At 38.5% G+C, this 16375-nt stretch overlaps 1 protein-coding gene across 1 annotated transcript in view; it reads right to left on the bottom strand.

Annotated features, from left to right (window-relative positions):
- Nucleotides 1–15159: 15159 nt before the first annotated feature.
- Nucleotides 15160–16375, bottom strand: part of LRRC49 (leucine rich repeat containing 49) — a gene marked incomplete at its 5' end in the record, with an annotated part of 43531 nt that continues 42315 nt past the window's right edge. Inside the window, 1 exon segment of the mRNA XM_010178968.1 lies at nt 15160–15366. Within this exon segment, the coding sequence (XP_010177270.1) occupies nt 15160–15366 (207 nt within the window).

The following is a 16375-nucleotide window of genomic DNA, read 5'->3' as shown; positions in this document are numbered from 1 at the left end:
GGCTGAACCATTAAGTGTCCTGTCAAGATCTTCTGTATGAGATAAATTGTTCAGTATTACAACTTACTACTTTATAAGGCAGATTCAGGTTGCTCTAGAATGTGCATCACTGGGAAACACACAACTGCTCTTCCTGCTGTTGGTAATAACTCTGTAAAATTATTTGAGATACAGTGTATACAAAAGCTGCATGCAAATACATGCACAAACATGTATGTGCATACACACACAACATAAGTATTAACCTATAAACTCAGCTTCTGAAAAAACGGATGACAGAAGGAAGTATAAAGACAAGATTTTAGCCACCTTGTGAATATCTAGACTGAAATCTATTCTTTCTACATTAAAAATTTTCTTTCTCTCTCCCCCTTTCTTTTAATGTAGAGGCAATATGGGCAAAAAAAAACCTTTAAAAAGTGGGTTTCTATTTTTATTTTTTGTTTAAAAACAAACAAAATTTCTACCCATGAAATAAGATCTTTCACTTTAAAAATTCAGGGATATGGACTCTTTAGTGGTTCCCACAACAGAGCAGTTCTTATTCTTACAAAGACAAGTCTGAATGTGAGACTGATCGCATTCATGAAATACATAAAGCTGCTGCAAGCATGAAGGTAGCCCCCTCCTTCCTTATATGATTGAAGCACAGTAGTTGGTGCAGTGGGTAAGACTGGCTAAGCTCTTTCTTTCAGATTTAGCAGCCTGCTAGGCTTCTGATAAATGTTCTAGACTGAGAAAAGCGGGTAGAGTGGGACAAAACTATGCACGAAATGAAACATTTAATAAAACAGAGAATGAGATTCAGGGAAGTAGGAGGTTTATGCACTTTAACATATTTGCTTCTAGAAAAATAAAACAAAAGAAAGCACACAAATACAAGGAGGTAAGTGGCTTGTGCAGCTGTGAAAAGTAGTCAGACTATTCTATGGGTAGGAACAGATTTAACACAGTAAGTAATGTAGACAGAATAGAACCTAAAAATAACAAATAGCATTTTAAGCAATCATACAAAGTTCCATGTAATTCTGCAAAATATAAAATAAGCAATTTTAGGGAAATGTAGAATTAAATACTTGCTAGGCTTAATTTGTGAGCATCTTTAGAACAATTAGGATTCCTAACACTGGTACTAAAGTACTATTATCCAAACCACTATGGATGACTGTTAAAGAAACAGTTCTGGGGTTTTTTTTGTTTTGCTTTTTAATGCTTGTAACAGAATGATGCTTTTGAGCTCCTAGTAATAAAACACTAACTCTGTGCTGTGTCAGCAATAAGTTTTAAGAAAGTACCTAATTCCCTTTCTACAGTTAAAATCCCTTGCTGACCTTCAAACTCTGCTTCAGGTAAGCAGCTTTACAGAGAAAGTATGTACCTGAAATACATACAACATAGCATGGCCTTAACAAGCTAAATGTCCATTGGTTTATTTAAGGAACAATATCAAGAGGAAAGAAGTCTTCCAATGCAAAAAACCTGCATACTGCAAAAAACCTGAACAACTGCAGTGAGTCATCCAGTGAGTCATTAACTCGAGGACGTTAAAAAAATCAGCTGTAGCACTGGACCCAAACAAGGGGACGTGAATGTAATTTTTGCTTCATAAAGAAGCTTATTCTCATCTTCCTCACCTCCCATATCTACAGATAGGTACATACAGTCCTGTTTGATCAAGCTGAAACTGGAGTTTATTAAAGGAAAAAGGATTGAAGAAGGTGACAGGCAGCAGGGTTAAAAAGAAAAAAAATAAAACAGAAAATGAACCAACCAACCAGGAAGCATTTGGGACTTGTCTTTTTTATTCTTTTTAAGGAATGAAATATTTGATACACATGATTAGATACAACTGCTGAATATTTAATCTAACACCCAATAGAGGTAAAGGCAGCAGTTCACACCTCCCACTGTTGCTGTTACAAGCTCTGTGCAAAATTCTGCCTGCACCTACATCCAACTTCACATTTTTGAGGTTTTCTTTGCTACAGAAACAGCTAAGGCCTAACTTTCTTTAAAGAAAGACTGTCAAAGCTGGGACCGAGGGGAACATCATGGAAGTCTAAAAGATTTATTTATGTGAGAAGCTCCTGGCCCTTTTCATTTCCAGATATAGATCAAGTAAGTGCGGCACAGACAGAAAGAAGTTGTCTGCAGCATTGTCTATGCTTAAGGTCTTGTGAAAGCAAGAAGTATTTTTAGGACTTGCACCTCCATTAATAAGAAAAGCAGGAGCACTAACAGTGTTATGTTTTTATCATGAAGCGTCCAAGAAGGCCTAGATGGTGCTTCAGAGTAAGCCAAATTTCAGCAATGCAAAAACCAGCTGCATTCTCCAGCAGTAGAGTTGAAAGGACAAAGTTCTGTAGAATCAAATCAGCTGCATCATGCTTTAAATATGTAATCCTAATTCACAGAATCACAGAATAATGTTAGGAGTTGGAAGGGACCTTGAAAGATCACCCAGTCCAACCCCTGCCAGAGCTGTTGCATGCAGGTACATTAGAGGAAAGAGGATTAATGTTGCTACGTGTTAGACATTGATTTTACTTGGAGCTCCAGAAAACAAAAAGAGCTAACAGAATTCAAAGCTAAAGTCCTGAGACAAAACTCCTGTAAAATACTGCAAGAACAACCCCACACTTCAGGATGAAAATACACATCTCTTACTAGCTTGGTTAAACAAGACTGAAGATTTTTGTCTCCATATTGTCCTGGTTTGAGCTAAATAGAAATAATTTTCTATTCAGTGATTTTACTTTTTAGCTCAGTCTCTTCTAAGTGTCTGAACTTGCTGAACACTAGCAGCATGTTTTTTCAGTATGTACTGCTACAAATGATAATGTTCAAGGCCACTGTCTCACCATGGCTGCTGTGTCTGCACCCTACAGGGGGGAGCAGACCCAAAACTGACCAACAAGGTATTCCTTCCCACACACGTCATACTCGGTACAAAGCCGAGGGATCACGAGGGTCTTGGCCCTTCTTCCATCTTGGAGCCCTTCCAGCTCAGACCCTTCCGTCCATCTCGATCCTGCAATGGCCGAGGTCTGAGCAGACCCTGCTGGTTCGTCTGCCTCTGATCCTGACTCATGTGTTCTGCATCCTGCTCCCACTGCTGCTGAGTTTGGTCTGGGACTTTTCCAGTGCCCTGCTCTGCAGAGCCTCTGGTGACGTATACGTCACTGGGGGAGGATTTTATATTGGTTTTTTGTGTATATTTGTACATATCTGTATATATTCTGTTATTTTCCTATTTACATTACTATCCTGTAGTATTAGTATTATTGTTTTATTAAATCTGTTAGTTTTATTTTCCAACCTGTAAAGTCTCTTTCCGGGATTAATAGAGAGCGCCTGTCCAGGATTTAGTGGCCAGCCCAGCCCTAAACCACAAGAAGTATCAAGACTGTTGGCCAGACTACAATGAAATAAAATATGAGTAGATGTTGATGAGAATATGAAGGAATCAATTAAAAAAAATATTACTAAGTTGAAAAAAAAAGGCCAGAAAAATGTTTGAACCTGTTTGATCTTGATCTACAGCCTAAAGCTCAGGTCCTGCCAGAGAAAATACTTTCTTTTTTTTTTTTCTTTGTTTTTTTTAATACTTGGGAGCAGTATAGTGGAGTAAGAGCACCATTTTCTGTAAAATAAATGATCTGTTTAAGAGACATTTTAGGCCAATTTGAAGATTCTGTGCACGTTTGTCTCTGATTTTACAAACCACCAAATCATTCAGGAGTCTTCTCATATTGGAGGCCTTTGATTTGCACAGGTTCTGCAAGCACATCTTGCTTAAGGTCAAGAACATCATAATCCCTCAGAGAATCCTGAAATAATAGACCACCCTCTTAAATCCCATATATGAGGAAGGCACTGAGCACTGGATTGCTAGCAGGTTAGTAAATTATCTCCCAGGCAACACTGGAAGATGCGTGGTCCTATTCTGTCCTTCGACACTAATATAAGCCAGTTCAAACTATAAACTCCCCAGCAAAGGGGAAGAGATATCTGGGCTGGACCCTTCCTTGCTACATGTCTGGAAAGGGAACAGTATAGTCAATGTACACGTGTGTGACACTTGCCCATGGAATGCTTCCTGCTCATACTGAACAGCACCAAGGAAAGATGTCTGCTGATAGCCAGCTGCTGTCACCCATCACTTCACATCTCCTTGAGTGCTTTTCAAATTAGGGCTTGGGGTACTTTATTCTAGATCCATCTTTTATCCCTGCAGAAATGATCCGTTACCTTCCCAGCAAAGGTGGCAGATGGGAACAAGCTGCTGCTACATCAGAGCAATTAATCTATCTTGAGTTTCTCTTGAGTTTATCTGCTCTAACACAGAACGGAACTATGAAAACACTTTTCAAGAAATGTATTAATGCTCTAATAGCAGTGAGCAAATAACTGCTTCCTCTAGAAAACAGGGAGGCGATCGGTGCCACAGACTCACATGGAAGTTTGCACAGTCACTGGTTTTCGTAAGACAATGCTGCCTGGGAACATCTCTAGCAGAGTATCAGGAAAGAGACATCATGTAATAAGGATTATCAACACTGCTCATAAAGCATCTGTAGAGAGCCTTTTCTAAATTGAGATTGGTATTCATGCGATACAGCTATTCTTTATCATTTTATACAGTCATTGCTAGGAGTTCCTAGAATGAAGTAGCAGAAAATACTCAATAGTGAACTAAATCACTGACCTGACACATCACAGAGGCATCCTGTTGTAACACAGTCTGCAGAAAGCTGCCTTCTGGAATGGACTGGGAGAGCAACCAAAGAGAACAGTTAGAGAATGTTATGAGAAAAAGATTCACATTCACTGAGGTTGGGGTGCACATATTTCTCACTGAAAATTACAGAGACCTGCCAAAGCTGTACAGGCCTAAAATCAGAAGTTGCAATCCTGGCTCGCAGCTCACTCTTCCTTGTGTCTAGCCCTCTATTTCACTCAACTGCAGTGCCTTCCTCCACCCCACTGCACTATGCACTAGAGGCAGCTGGTTTGCCTGATTCCTCATCTAACAAGCATATTTCCCAACTTCAGGTTCCCCTTATGGTCCCTCCCCATGTCCTGGCCTGCACTCGTACACTTTAGCCACCCATCCACTCATTTGTCCCTTTTTCAATAGAGTTTCAGAGAAGTGAAAATATGAAGCCCTAAATTACAGATTTTGAGCTGATCTCCATTCCAGCCACAAAAATAACCAGTTCCTTCACCTATGTATGATCCAAAGTGAGCCTAAACTTCCAGATGTAGCTGTAAGAATCCATGGCCTTTCCAAGCTCCTCCTAGGAAAGGAGTGCTATGATTTACTACTAATGCAGGCACTCATTTATCAGATCTGAAAGTAGATGCAAATTTTCCAAGAACCTCAGTGATTTAAAAAAATTAAACAAAAACCTTCAATGACCCACAGTAAACAAGCTGCAGGTAACTGCTTGGTTTAGCTGTGCACAAGTAATTGGTACTCATAATTTCCAGGAGATCACCCTGGAGTATGCCCTAGCCAAAATCCTGATCTCAGTATCATAATTCCTGCCAAGAATATTTTGTACCTTCAAGCTCTAATTCTCTCTGATATGAAGACTGATGTCATCACACAATGCTAGAATGAAGGAAAGCCAAACAGCATCTGGCATCATACTACTTTAGTCCAGAATTAAAACAAGATAAACAGTTACATTCACCAAGTTAATCTTGAGAACATTTTGTAAATCCTTCTGAAAAAAAAATATATATATTTTAGGAGCACATTACAAGACAATTGTCCTTTGAATGGTTAAAAAAATAAGTCTTTCAAAGCTTTGTCCAAAATCAGTGAAAAAATTTCAGCCAGAATTTTGAGGTAGTCTTTAATTGAGCTGCTAAAGAAATTTTCCAGGAACCTACTTAAAGTTTCACAAGATTTTTAGCTGTATTGTAATTTGCCATTAAAAAATTAAAATACTGCAAGACCAAGACCCAAGAACTTGGCAATCCTGTTCTAGATTTCCAAATGCTTTTGATTAGGAATCACTGAACTGATTGCATTTTGAAACAAATGTGTATGAAAGAACCCACAACAACAGACTCCTTTAAATCAGCAAATATTTCAGAGACACGTTAATATGTAGCGCATAACTTCACTCAAAAATGCCTACTTTCAGTGCATTTTATTTATCACAAATTCCACTTGTTCTATAGGCACCATGAGCAATAAAAACAAACCAGTGGCATGATTTCTCCCCAGAACATAAGGCAGACCTGTTGAAAAATTAAAAGTAAAAAATCCAGGCAATACTTGACCTGTGACTGCTACAGGTGAAAGTGCTAGTTAATGAAGTCTGTGCTAGTGGCAGCCAAGTAATGGATTTCCCCATCTGCTGATTCAATTGAAGTGAGAGTAATAAAAGAATTTTTTTTTAAGTGCCAGGAAAAAGACAAATCCCACTGAATCTAGCGCTACATGTGCTAGAACTATTTTGCTCCACATTGACAGGTGCCCCTACCCCAGCATTCCTCCTCCTGGCCTCCCTCCACATAACACAGCTATGCCACTTTAGCTTGACACCAATAACTAATACTAATTAAGCAATAGCCTCTCTGTAGCTGTTCCCCACTGTAGACATGGGGAAAAGGAAAAAGTTGCCTGTGCTTTGCCTTCTGTTGGACCAAGCACTGAAGCTACAAGCAACACTGACAATATTTTCTTTAAATAACAGAATGCGCTGGAGCTTGGAAACAAAGGGTGGGAAAAGCGAGAGCCTCCTAAAAGGAGTGGTGGAGGAGAAAGGATTTGGCTTCCCACATTACTTCTCACACCTCTAAAAATACACGAGTCTGTCTCACTCTCTGTAGCTGCCCAACACTTAACATACGCGAGAGATGAGATATACAGCACCTGCATGGCTCTGTCAGCTCACTTCCAGATATCTAATGCAACCGTTTTTATTTCACCTTTGCTGCTGTTAAAATGTGGGCCATCAGGGGATGATCCTCCCCAAGGCACTGCTTTTTATCCCATGGCCTCTTTTGAGTACCATTTTGGAGGAGTTTGACAAGTGTATTTTATAAGAAGGTGTCTAAAACGTGTTTTAAAAAGGTGCTTAAAAAATCCTAACAACAAAACTAAAGGATCCTTAGCATCTCTGAAGTAATTTTTTACCAATGTCACTCACTCTTTCTTTAAAGATACAGACCACTTATTTTTTCTTTTAAATAAAACTGAAAATACCGTGAATGGCATTCTGCAGAAAACATGAAGAATCTGTTCAACCATTTGAATACCTGTTGTATCTGCAAATGAGCTACTTCATTTGTAGGCGCCCAGCACATAATAATCACTGTATGAGACAGCAGCTGCCTTGCAACCAGTCAGCTCACCACCAGAGAAATGGCTGTGTCCAACTGAACAGAGATAAACTGAGGTCAGAATAGCAAACGTAACACACGTACGTCTAGCTTGTCACCAAGAACATTTACCACATTTTGCAATGCTCTTTACTACTTACATGCATATACTATCACAATGACCTCAGTGAAGAAGCAGTTATCTGCTACCCAGGAACATCTATCCTAGCACACACTCTCCCACTCTATCCATGTGACCATGGCACTCTCCTCCTCTGGCAATAGAAACACTCAGAATAGCAAAGGAAAGAACCTGCGTGCCCGACCTCAAGGCCTTGACAAAAACACCTACTGATCAGAGTCCACTGAAGTCTAGCATGACTTGGGGTATGAATCTCTCATTTTGGAAATCTCAGGCACTCAAATGCTACCACAAATTGAAGTGGAGAACATCCAGTTAGAGAGCATCCAAGTACAGCACAAGCTTGTTTGTCGTAAAGTAGGCTTCTTCCATGGGTTCTGACTGGCACAGAAGAAAACATTGGTTTTAATTGCACGAGCAGGAAGCAGATGACAGGTGGGAAGAATGGAATTCAAACTTTTGCAGACATCAACACCTGGATGATTGCCTAGAACCTAATAGGGAAGGAAAAAAAGAAAAGGCAATTCGACTGCGCTGAAAAGACGGACATCTAAAAAAAAATCGGATGCTTCAGGCTGTAGAAGTATCAACTTTCCTCTAGCCAACACAGAATCTACGTGACCAGTCGAGGCATATGTGTCATCACCATAGACATGAAAGAAGACTTGGTTAGGGTAATTCTCACGTTGCATATAAGAGCATGAGTGAACCCCCAGCCACTCAAATCACTGGGAATCTTGCAGTAACTTCAGTAACATCCCAGTTTTAGCTCACACAGGTTACCTAGTTCAGATTTTGCTTTTTTCATCATGCATCCTAATAAAGAGCATAAACCAATGCAAATACCTTTTAGAATCTTCAGCAGCATGTTGACTTGCATTTAAATCTTGCACTTATTGCACCTGCAGGGAAGATGTATAACACTGAAATAATACAACATAAAGAAAGCTTCGTAAAAAATCCTGTGGTTCATGAGAACTGTTAAACATCTAGAAATGCAATCTACAAACAAAATTAATAAAGTAGAGCTTAGACTCAGTTCTACAGCATCTTTAATACAAAGAGCAGTGTACAGTAAGCTATGCTGGGCATGCAGGTGTGGAGACCGACCTCACTCACTTTTTACTTAGGAAAAACAAACCAAAGCCCCAGCATCTACAGTTTCATAAAACAGGCTCTCAATTTCCATTTTTAGTTACACCTTTGTTTCTCATACTTGCAATTTCAGATGTTTACAAATGGCTAGAAATTTTCTTATAAAGCCATCTACTTTGCATTCCATCATGAAAGATTGAACAGTATGTTAGACAGACACTCATTATTGCAGTAAACTCAATTCCCATGGTAAGAACAGTTCATAGTTTACATTAATAATTGAAAATAACTGATCAATAAGAATGTCCTTAAATGCCTGTAATACTCGGAACAATCTAAGTTTAGCTGTGGTTATATCAAGATTTGCCTTGGATAAGATATTCATTCCAATTAAACCTACAATGACAGGCTTTAAAATAAAAAAGGATCTGATCCAAGGACTTTAAGTAATAAATGTACTTAATTAATGTGCTGCCTTCAACCTTGTATCGCTTGTTTCAGGCCAAAAATCAAAGGCTTTTTGGCTGTAATGAGTCCTAGTCTTGGAAAATCCTAAAAAATAATGGAAATATTCAAGTGTGTGAGTGAAAGTAAGCATGTGCTGAAGTATTTTGCTGAATAATGGTAATATACAATAGATGGAGCTCAATGTCCACAGTTACATCTAGAAGTGCTGGCAATTCACACAGAAAATACCATTGGCTATTGACTCTCACATTTATTCACAGTACAAGAGAATTGGCTGCGTATCTTGCTTTAAGAAGCAAAAGAGAAAATAAAATTTTGCTTTGCTGATTACTTCTTAATGTAGACACAGATCTTGAGGACAACGAAGGATCTCAACTCTAATAAAGCGATTAGCATTGTTATAACTGTTGAATGGTCTGTTTCTGCTCATGTTTCTGCTTGTGCAGCTGTCAACTACATAAATACTGAAGAAACAAGAAATAGAACCTCTACATATTGAAAGTTCAAATACAGCCTCTTGCTTGTTTGTTAGTTCCTAACATCAGAGAGAGGTTTTCATGCTCATCTTTTAGAGACTGATTATGTCTTTTAACATAGGTTTATGTATTCCAGTTTCCATGAATTCACATGCAGCCTCCAGAATGCAAAATCACTGTAATAAATGTCCTCCTCACTATTCACTCTATATTCCAATAGCACTTTGTCACACCTGGAAATCCTTCCCTCTAATACTTACCCAGTAGTTCTCTTCTCTTGCCTGACAAGCCAGTTCACATTTTCTGGGTTACAAAAACCCGAATGCTTACATTCTATTACAGTTCTTTTTATTACAGTTATTAACATCTCTTTGGAATCTAAGTAACATTTCCATAGAGTTTCTTGTCTGTAGACTCGTACAAAAGCTTTAGTCTCTGAAAACTTCAACGTGCATACTTTACCCATATGGCAGCGTAATATATTCTGATGTCAGTGCAATACTCCTGGCCTGGGGAAGAGTGGCTGGAAAGCTGCCCTGCAGAAAAGGACCTGGCAGTATTGGTTGGCAGCCAGCTGAATGCAAGCCAGCAGTGTGCCCAGCTGGCCCGGAAAGCCAACAGCACCATGGTATATATCAGAAACGCTGTGGCCAGCAGGAGTAGGGAAGTGATCATATTCCTGTGCTCAGTCACTGCTGAGGCCGCACCTTGAACACCGAGTTGAGCTCTGGGCTCCTCACCACGAGGAGGACATGGAGGTGCTGGAACAGGTCCAAAGAAGGGCAACAAAGCTGGGGAATGGTCTAGAGAACAAGTTGTATGAGAAGCAGTTGAGGGAACTGAGGTTTTTTAGCCTGGAGAAAAGGAGACTCAAGAGGACACCTTATCGCTCTCTTCACCACGGTAAACAGACAAGAGCTCTTCCAGATGAGCTCATATTTCTTCCCAAGAGTAGAAGCTTAGTAAAGCTGGCCAACAAAATTAGATACTTGGGCTGTATAAACAGTCCCTTAGATTCAACTTCTTTTAGCTCATGCTCAAGAAAGTTAATCTTTTAGTTGATATGAAGAAGAAGGTATCAATTACCCTTTTGTGAGATTGTTTAAAGCCTATGTAGCCTACACTCACTTATATCTATTTTTGAGTAAAAGGAACTTATCATACCATAGAGCAAAGCGATAGCCTCTTCTTTTCCCTCTCCTTGTTCTACATGTGTGTAACAAAAGAGTCTCCAACCTCTCAATGCCTCCAACCAAAGAGAAAATGAATTTCACTGAAACTGGAATTCAAGATGTAGCTGTTTGTGTGATGCGTGAACAGAAACATATTTAAGTAGCCCGTTTTCCCAATCAAAACAAATAGCAGTTACGATTTGGAATACGTAGATTGACATCCCAAACTATATCACATCTTTGTGAATGTTGCTTAATTATGTGACATAACAAGGACTTGTCTCAGCTTCTTTAAATAAACTAGCTAACAAAAAGCAGCTCATCCTGATGTGACACTGTGACAAAAAGTAGCAACTGAAAGCGGTGTTTGTCACTTTTACAGCCTACAACTCTGATTAAAAAAAGTAGTCACTGATCCTGAGTTTGCAGAATGTATACCTAGATTGTTTACTGTTTGTACAATAGCCTAACTTAATCTGCAGATGGCCTGTTTTTATTAGGTTAACCTTTTTAGTAGTAGTAGTATTAGTATTTTAAACAGTTTACATGATAAAAGTACGACAATCTGTAGCAGTGGAACAAGATATTTCATTTTTATATCATGGATCTACACAGACCAGAAAAAGTCCTCCGCTATTTCCAGATTCAGACCTAACACTTGGTCTCAGGCAGCAGAGCAGCTTTACTTAAACATGCTCAGTTAAAACCTCTTCCCAGTACCATTTTCCCCATTCCCTCCCTCAAAACTGACAGGATCAGCTTTTGGTTTGCATCAAGTGAATCACTTCTCCCTTGGTGCCACTGTGGCAGCGTATCTGCAGCTCCATCACTTTTTCAAATCCTACAGCAAAAGGAGACAGCTCTTCATCAGTCTCTCTGCTGAGGACCAAGTTTCAGTTGCATAATAAGCAGAGACTCTCATGACATAATGGGGCTTTCATGCATGACATGACTGAAGTGAAACTTGAAAAAATAAAAAAGATAATGATGTATTTGCCCCTGTCTGGATGTGGAGGAAATTTGGCTCAGAAAATAAGAAAACTGCATAAATAATCCGAAAGACTTAAAAGAGTTAAAATGGTATCTTTCTAACTCTTAAGATGATTTCTAGTTAACATATGGAATCTTTACAGTAATAGCTCCTGTCCTGTGCAAAAAGTCAGATACATGGGGAAACACAACAGCCTATTTTTATCAAAGAAATATTAGCAATATCAAAATTCAGCTTTATGCAGCATTTATGCAGCATTTAAAGGCTTTTAAAGTAGAATAAGTAACCGCTTTCAGCCTGGAAGGTATTATTGAAAGGTCCCCAGCTTCAAAATCAGTGGCTATTTTAACTCCTCTATTTTATACCTATGAATAGAAAAAAACTGCCTATGTACTACTTCAGTTTCAGAACATCTAAGAATTTGCTGCTTATACTATCTTCAAATTTTTAGGTACTCAAACTCCTTAATAAGTATCTACAGTAATATATCCCAGAAGCCTGTATGAATTGACAAATAATCTGAATAAACACAAACGACAGAACATGCTAACAATTTTAAGATCACCTGGCTTCTTAAAATTCTATGTACTCTTACATCTAACATCACTTTAGTCCATCATTCACTTGTTTCCTAAGCAGAATTAGTAAAAAAAACCCCCAAAACTTCTGTTCCTACTGGTTCAATGTGAAAAAAAAAACCAAGCAACAAAACTTACACAGCACAACATTAATCTTTCCTTCATTTATAATAGCTGGCTAGCTAACCTCACTTCAGCCATTTAGCAATCCTGCTATGAAACAGCTGCTAATACTGAAAAAAGTCCAAACTGGCAGCAGCATTCACAGACCACTGGGAATACAGAGCATTTTAAGGAGATGTTTCTACAGCTCACAGTCGTTATCCTCTGAATCATTTCATTTAGGTTGTTGTTTTTGTTTCTTTTTTTCAAGACTCTACCTTAAAGCCTCCAATCAGGATTATGTTGCTAAAGCATAAGTATCAGAAAGTCTTGCTTTTCTCTGGATTTTCCCATGGAGAACTTCCTGTTCCTCTAGACCAATCCACACTTAAAAACTCTTTTTTCCAGTCTTTTAGTGCTGCTGAATCCGATTCAAAAGGGGCCCATCTGCTCCAGCTACATCATTAGGAGATTTCTGCACTTTCACACAGCTGCTGAGGTTTCTGTCCACATGCAGAAGCTGGAATGATGTAAAGGAACTGCTGGATCCAAAAAAATTTAGTGTGATTATTTCTATACTGACTATTTCTATAATGTAAACTCTCTTTTCACAGAATCACAGAATGTCAGGAGTTGGAAGGGACCTCAAAAGCTCCCCCAGTCCAACCCCTGCCAGAGCAGGATCACCAGACCAGGTCACACAGGAACACGGCCAGGCGGGGTTTGAATGTCTGCAGAGAAGGAGACTCCCCAGCCTCTCTGGGCAGCCTGGGCCATGCTCTGGCACCCTCACAGTGAAAAAGCTTTTCCTTATGTTCAGGTTGAACCTCCTGTGCTCCAGCTTGCTCCCACTGCCCCTTGTCCTGTCCTTGGACATCACAGAGAAGAGCCTGGCTCCTTCCTCCTGACACTCGCTCTTTACAAATTCATAAATTAATGAGGTCCTCACATTTTGCAGAGTTTGAATCGGTTTCCATATAATAAAATGCACTGTAACACTTGACAGCACAATTGTCCAATGAAAATAAAAAAAAATCCGATCAAAGATGCTAATCTTACTATAAATTCCATGAAGCAGTTCAAAAACCCTGAAGGGATAATAGTTTCTATTAAATTCTAGCAATGGCCGGAGCAGTTTTTTCAGGACTCTTAATATTTCCTTAGAATTTAAGTGACTTAACCTCCATTAAATTCTGTAGATTGAAAAGCAACTACCTGCAAGTACACTTCAGAAGATCACATATAACAACCCAAATTGAAAATTACATGTCAGTATGCATGCCACTGTTAACCTGCAACATGCTCTGAAGATGGATTCTCTGTAAGAACTTAGAAGCCCCAGCTTGACCTGAGTGCAAGTAGACTGCATATTGCAAAATACCTATGACCATCTAACTCCTGCTACTCATTGAAGACTAAATTCAGGGCACAGAAACTTACAAAGCTCTATTTGCATCTCTTGTTCGGGTAAAGGTTAAAAATAAACTTAGTTTTGAGGCCGAGAAACCCTTGCAGGAAGTTCTCTTTGGTTATGAACATTTATTTTTTTATAAAAGAGCTTAAGTAAACTGAAATCAATCTGAATTGCGTAAAAGAACGCACAAAGGTTCTGATTGTTTTAGTTAAGATACAATGGAACTATGAAATTAATTTCAAATGGCACAACTGTCTACCCACATATGGGCACTAGCCATGGGAAGCAGCTGGACTTGCTAACAATCCCTAAATTCAGTTTCTGGGCAAAAGCTGGCAAGGTGTCTACACTGAAAGCTACTGTACTATGGAATGGTTTTTTCTGCCCATTCACAGCTGATTTTGGGGGCAAGTTGTATCTCATTTCTTCCTGCAGCATTAAGGGGAAGTCTTTTATTTGCACACAGTACTTCTTTACAGTATCTGTGAAAGGCAAAAGTGAAGAATTTCCTTTTATTGATAACAAATATGAAATTTCCACACAGTCAGAGAAATTAATTACAACTGAATAGTAGTCATCAGTTTCCTTACAAAGGAACACATGCATTATGAGCTCATTTGACCATGGCACACCTCAAAAATTAATAATTTAATCAAGAAAAAAGGAATTAAATTATTAATATATTTTAACTGGAAAAAATAAAGCTTAAGTGAGCATACCTCAAATTCATATTTTACCTATAGTAATTATCACAAACTAATATAGATTAAATTAATGAAAAACACTTGAAATCAAGTTTGGACATTTTGCTTAGTTGAGAGTTAGGCTCAATAAATGTTCATATACAGAGCACTGTGATGGCACTGATGTGAAAACACACTCTCTTATCTCACAAATTAACAATAAAAATTCTTCATCAGGTTCAGGATGCAAAAATAATTTATCAGCTTTTGCTCACAAGAAAAGTCAGCTTCTATTCTTAATTTGTTTTTAAACAGCAAACAGAAAGGTGCCCATTAAAAAGGGTTCAATAAAAAAAGGCAAGCAGAGTGTAAAGTTCTTTAAAAAACAAAAATCAATGCTGTAGCACTACAGAAGCAAAGGTAGTAAAAAAAATAAGCAAGAACTTAGTAAAACATTACAATCACCAAGTTACTTCTATGCTACCTTATTACTTCAGCCAAGGAAGAACTGCTAAAGCAGTTGGCAAGTGAACTTTTAATTAAAAGTCCTGACAGTTTTGAAATAAGACTTAAAGGCACCCCTTTGGGAGGATGGGGGGTGAAGTACACCATAGTGATGGTAATTTTATATTTGATAAAGTCCGTAAAGTATCACAGAACACTGAAACAAAAAGCCTGCAAGACAACAAGCCTTACTCTACTGTTTTTGATCAGTGATCCGCTGTAAGCAGAGTTTCATGTAGGAATTTTTATTGCGTATTTCTATCACTGCATCTCTGACAAGCTCAATGAACATCTGAGGCCAGAGCTTCTGCAACGACTCATTCTTCATATTGATGTCAGCTGCTTCTTTCACTAAGTTCTCGACATACGTCTGGCAAAACGTTTTTTTTCCCTTGATTTCCTGCATGGGAGAACCCATAAGACAAAGGAAGAAAAAGGTTAAACAAGAACAAAGCCAACACACAAGCACAAAATTTTAATCAATTAAAGAACATAGCAATTAGCAGGGAAAAAGGCCATTGCACAGTTTTTCCTGTTGGTTTTAAACTGCACGGCCCAGGGTTTAAGTCAAGCTTTTATGAATACGGTCACAGAATCTTACTGTATTCCTAATACAAGTATTATATTCATTAATTTATCTGAAATCCCACTTTTAAGTAGTCATATAAATATCTTTCAACAGCATTACGATTTTTGTTGCCTTCTGGCACAGCAGTGAAAATATACAGAAATTATTAAGCATCAGACTATTTTTCCTTCCTTCTCTCCCTTCCCTGCTTTTCATGATTAGAGCACAACAGTTGGAAAGCATATATTTATCTACCTGTCCTAACAAGAACTAAGCACAGACAAAATATGCCAGCATGCATCTTCTCCTCAGGTTCCCTGAAGGACTCTGGCAAGTGCATGGTCATATCATTACTAAATATCTAACTAGTTTGATTTCTGACACTATTGGAAGTGTCAGGCCATGCTTCAGGCCATCAAAACAGAAGTTTTCTTAAATGACTGATAAAGCAGAGAAAATACTTTTCAGCTGTTTCACCTAAAGAAATTATTAATCAATGAATCAGACTGTCATCTTTAGCACTAAACTTATTCAATTGCATTTATTACATTAGTTTACTGCTGATGGGGAACTGGAATCAGTCTTTTTTGCCTATTGTACTCTCGTGACATCCTGTAATATCTGCTGCCACATACACAATGCACTAACAAAGGGTAAGGTGTGAATTGCTGCACTGTGAACAGAAAACAGTGCATATATTTAATGGACTGTACATTATAGTGCTTGTTCCAATAAAAGGACATGAGGAACGCCTCACTGTCTTACTCTGTGCCATTCAAAGTTTTAAGAGTTATTATCACAGCTTCTGAAACTAAAATGTTCTCTTAATTTCTCCGCACAG

The sequence above is a fragment of the Mesitornis unicolor genome, unplaced genomic scaffold, assembly GCF_000695765.1.
Source record: "Mesitornis unicolor isolate BGI_N332 unplaced genomic scaffold, ASM69576v1 scaffold2552, whole genome shotgun sequence".
In the NCBI taxonomy this organism is placed as follows: Eukaryota; Metazoa; Chordata; class Aves; order Mesitornithiformes; family Mesitornithidae; genus Mesitornis; species Mesitornis unicolor.
Note: the sequence above shows the minus strand (reverse complement) of the source record. Positions and strands in the feature narration are given on the sequence as shown.